General features: G+C 40.4%; 1 protein-coding gene across 1 annotated transcript in view; it reads right to left on the bottom strand.

Annotated features, from left to right (window-relative positions):
• Positions 1 to 5,019, bottom strand: part of LOC126495954 (von Willebrand factor A domain-containing protein 5A-like) — a 26,375-nt gene continuing 21,356 nt past the window's right edge. Inside the window, exons 15-16 of the mRNA XM_050133553.1 lie at positions 4,343 to 4,469; positions 1 to 3,846 (exon numbers count right to left, since the gene is read on the bottom strand). Of these exons, the coding sequence (XP_049989510.1) occupies positions 3,767 to 3,846; positions 4,343 to 4,469 (207 nt within the window). The 3' untranslated portion in view covers positions 1 to 3,766. The remainder of the gene's footprint in view (positions 3,847 to 4,342; positions 4,470 to 5,019) is intronic.

Here is a 5,019-nt window from a genome sequence, read left to right as displayed (position 1 = left end):
GATGATTATCTCATGTAGATAATGAGATAATATGAGGAGTAGGGTCCCAAAAGCCAGTGAAAGTCAGAGGCAGAGCCTGTTTCCACTACTGGGAGTTCCACAAGAGAACCAAGCTACACTGTGGCGGAGAATCATTTAAACTGTGTTGCATTAACATGTTTCTGCCCCAGAATATTACTTTAACTGTGTACAGATGAGTTACATTTGTTTAATTATGAAAACCTGTTAACCTTGCCTGCCTAAGGCATCTGAGTAGCCTAATAAAGAGATGTACAAGCAATAGCTGGGCAGTGAAAGGATAGACAGGACTAGCATGCAGAGATAGTAAATAGAAAAAGTAATCTAGGCTGGAGAACAAAAGGAGAAGGATGGAGGACAAGGAGACAGAGGCTCTAGGGGTCAGACAAACAGATAGATATTGAAATAGCAGGAAAGTAATACATATAAAAGGAAAGGAAGGTAAAAGGCCCTGAGGCAAAATGTAGATTAGAGAGAAACAGGATTATTTAAATTAGAAAAGTAGGCAAGGAATAAGCTGATCTGAGGTCAGATATTCATATATAATAATAATTTCCAGTCTTCTTTTGATAAGTTTCCAGTTTTCATTTGGGAACTGACTGGCCTGCAGATGGAAAGAAAAGGTTGGCTATGCTACACAGCCGTCACTTATATGCACAGGGCCTAAGTCAGTCCCATGCAGGCTTTCTGGTTGTCATTTCAGTCTGTGTGAGCACCTATCCGCTCAGGTTAACTGATTCTATGAGTTTTCTGGTGGTGTCGTTGGGCCCTCTGGCTCATATAATCTTTCTTTTTCCTCTGCTGCAGGATTCCTGAGCTCTGCCTATTGTTTAACTAGGGATGTTTACATGAGCAGATATGGAGGGGTGTGTTTTGCACTCCAACTCTCTAATATGGAATCTTCTGGAACAAACATGACTATTCATTCACTGGTTCTTATGCTTTGGTTTTCAGGGAGTCATTAATTCGTGTAACCACGTTTCTCTGCTTTAGAACTGCTATCTTTAATCTGTTAAACTTGATTTTGTAGGTCACATGGCAGTGTCAAATTAAGCTCTTTGTGATACAAAGATCTCAGGCAAGTTCCTACACAGAAAATTCAGTCTTCTCTCCCTAATAGATGAAGGAGATAGAGAGTATTGTGGTACATCTCAGACAGGGGAAGCACCCTTCATCAATATGTAAGTAACAGAAAATTGATTATCACCTTTCAACTCTCTCAAAAGATTTCTTGTACCACAGTTCTTGATGGGAAGTTGAGGCAGGGGACTGGAGTTGAGGAGACTGGCACAAGTATCCACATATTAAAGCAGAAAGACTGGGTATCATTTTCTACCAAAGCTATATATAAGGGACACAATACACATAAGGATTCCTGGTGCTACGTAAATATTTTATACAGACTCAGAACTACCCCTGTGGTTTATACTGAGCAGCTGTCTTTTTCCAGCTCACTAGCTTACTTCCATCCCTGGAGTACTCTTGCTTATTTATTTATTTATTTATTTATTCATTCATTCATTCATTCATGTAAACAAACTGCCTTTATTTCTATCACAATTCATCTATCTCTGATCCAATTCTTTCCCTAGCAGAGGAACCTAGAAATCTCAACTGGTACCCCAATATTCTGATCTATGCCTCTAATAGCCTTGAAACTTATAAATCAACTCACCCACATCAGTCTTTCCTTTTTCTTTGTGGCTACACGCACCTCTGTGTTGGGGGCAGGGGTTCTATGGATCTGTGTCTGTGTGTAGGTGGTGCATGTTTACAAGTTGAGTGTGGACATTGGGTATTATACTATAAATTTTATTGGTAAATTGTCATGTGTTGCTTGTGCTTGCTGAGAGAAGGCTCTGTGAACAAGATGGATCTATTTTGTCCCACAGATGACACTGTTTATTCCCAGTCCTCCAAGACTCCTTGTCCAAGAGTAGGCTAGTACACTGGAACTGAGACAGAGAAAAATGAAAAATAGCAAACAGCTAAAGGTACTAAAAACAATGGAATTCTGAGAACATGTATGGGAAAAAACCATTTCCTACCAGGGTTACTATTCCTTAGTCCATGCAATAGAAATGCTCACAGTGAGAAACAGACACTGAAAGTTCTTACATACAGATGGTCTCCTAGGGACATCTGGATCAGGAACTCCAGCATGACTTCCAGCAAAGCCTCTCCAGTCATTTCTATTAGATGCTGCGAACACCCAAGTTAATGATGTTTTTCTGTCTATCTGATACATTGAATTTCATCTTTTACTTAGCAGCCTTACACAAAATCTCTGTCTAAGATGATATGTCAGTAACTCCAGTAGGTCTTCTCAACTAGGCTCGGCTAGTCACTTCGGAAGTATGTTACAAATTCCAGATTTGATAACATTTTGTTGTCCATGTGCTGTCTGCTAATTGTTCCTTTACTTTCACCTCTTGTAGACTTACTAAACTCATTCATTTGCAATCTACAGTACAGTTATCAGAGAAAATGCCGAGGAAAGAATGAGGGTTCCCTCTATCACTTCCACCTTGTTTGGGAAACAGTTTCTAACTGAGCTTGGAGCTCACTATTGTCTAGATGGGCTTCTCAATGAGCTCCTGGAATCTTCTGTCTGTGTCTGTAAATGCTAGGATTAGAGGTAGCTCTAACATATCCATCTTATTATACAAACTCTGAGGATCCCAACGGGGACCATCAGGCTTGCGTGTTTGCAGTTTACCCACTGATCAACCCATATCTAACATCTTTTCTTTCTTTTGTTAATTTTCTCAAATATTTTGTTATAGTGAGAGAAAAGAATAGAGGAAAAACACTGATTGACACAGTCATTTTAAATCCTAGCTATTCTTTATTTTTTGTAATCCAAGCTGTTCTTTAACACTTGCATTGAGCCTGGCTAAAAACCTCATAGCATAGGCTAGGTCAGAGGACTTTGCAGCCATCTCACAAGATGTTTAGATATTAAGTAAAAACACTAATCTCCTAGTATTATTTAATGCAAGGAAGTTAGGAAATTGAAATAAAGACCTGTATTATAGTCAAAAATATAAATGGAACCAATTCAAAAATCTCCATAGCAGTTCTGAAACGGGCAATGTCTGGCTTTGGTCTGTCTCTTTGTTATATTGCTGTATTTGTTGTACTGATTTTTATTTTCAACTTTCATCCAATTCCTGTTCTTATGAACATAAACCTTACTAGTATGATCTTCAATCATGCAAGAACAAAACTGAGTATATGACAATAATACAGATTATTAATTCAGGCATTGTCCAGAATCTATGCTACAATTTTTACTCAAGATTCCATCCACCTGTTTTATTGTAATTTCTCTGGAAAACTTCAGGTGTCATTCTGCATATGCATAAAATAAAAGTTGCACTGAAGAAAACATGTAAGGGACCATGATAACTTCTCACAGAGGAACTAATGGGGGCAGAAGATCAGATCCAAAGGGACTTGGAATAGATAAGCAAGGTTGTGGGGGAAGCCCTTTAATGAGAAAGAGAAGAAAAAGAAGAAGAAGAAGAAGAAGAAGAAGAAGAAGAAGAAGAAGAAGAAGAAGAAGAAGAGGAAGAGGAAGAGGAAGAGGAAGAGGAAGAGGAAGAGGAAGAGGAAGAGGAAGAGGAAGAGGAAGAGGAAAGAAGAAAGAAGAAGGTAAAGATAGAACCTAAAAGTTATCTCAGCCAAAGAGAAAGTGAGGGAATTGGTAGTAGCCAGGAAACACTCTTGATCATGGGTGTCATCCTCAGAAGCCAAAGACAGCTGGGGTCACAGGTAGCTTCAAGAGATTACTGCCAGCTTGCACGAGCATGGGGATGGAGGAACCTGTAAGGAGGGGAAACAAAAGTCAGAATTGCAGGACAGGGGAAGAGAGAGAGGATTTTCTTCAGTTTTTCTTTCTTCTTTTTTCTTTTTTTCTATTTCTTTCATCCCCTTCAGCCCTGATTTACCTTCCTGCACTACCCCTGGCCTTTCCTCTTTCTTGTTCTGATTCTCCTTTAGTCTATCCTGTCCAGAGGAACAGGGCAGCAAGGATACAATTAACATTCAGGCGTACTGGCTTCACTTCTAGGGTTAGTCTTACTCAGGTAAACATCTATATCTATGGTCCTTCCCTCTGCTCAGCTTGTTCCAACCACCAAGGTCTTATTTTATCTAATCTTAAAAAGGAAGGATTAGCACAGGGGACAGACAATGCTCTGAGACCGAATGGTAGGGGCAACAATGGTCTCTCTAGTACTCACCCTCTGCTACACATACAGGCATAGCTCTTGAGACACTGATGGAAAAAGAGAAAGAAAGGAGGGGGTTGTGCTCCTACCTGCATGGTCATGAAGCCAGGCCACAGCCTTCCTTTCCAGAAGTTCCCATTCACACTTCAAGTCCTCGCTGTTGGCATGCAGCCAGAGTACAGCCAGTACTGTGGCCCAGGTTGAGGGGTCCCCATCCTGCAAAAGAAACAAAAGCTTCTGTCATGCTCCATGCAGGGCAGGAAGCTACTCAAGAGAAAGCAGATTTACTATCTATTTCCTTCCTCATCACTCCCTAACCTACTGCTACATGGAACTTCCTGGCCCATCCTTACCATACACACTGACAGACCCTTAAGACAACATTCCATTACCACTTAGAAAAGGGCTGAAGTTGTAAATCCTGTGCACCCATCACCACATTCTATAAGACACGCCAAACACTCAGTGCATGGATAGTTAGACTGTACTCAGAGGAAAAATTGTACATTTGACTTCTTTTATGGTATTGTGCTCATGAGTTTTTCTTTGTATCCAGACTTGCCAATAAACAAACAAAAAACTGTCATAGGAAGAATCAATAACACATTTCAAAAGATAAACACGAGCAGGGCAGGGGTGCTGCACGCCTTTAATCGCAGCACTGAGGAGGCAAAGGCAGGTGGATCTCTTTGAGTCTGAGATCAGCCTGGTCTATAAGAACTAGCTCCAGAACTGGCCCCCAAAAAATCCCTGTCTCAGTATATAT

The sequence above is a fragment of the Alexandromys fortis genome, unplaced genomic scaffold (assembly GCF_014885135.2).
Source record: "Alexandromys fortis isolate MF-2015 unplaced genomic scaffold, M_Fortis_MF-2015_v1.1 scaffold_231, whole genome shotgun sequence".
Taxonomy (NCBI): domain Eukaryota; kingdom Metazoa; phylum Chordata; class Mammalia; order Rodentia; family Cricetidae; genus Alexandromys; species Alexandromys fortis.
The sequence above is the reverse complement of the archived record's forward strand: the minus strand, read 5'-3'. Positions and strand labels throughout refer to the sequence as shown.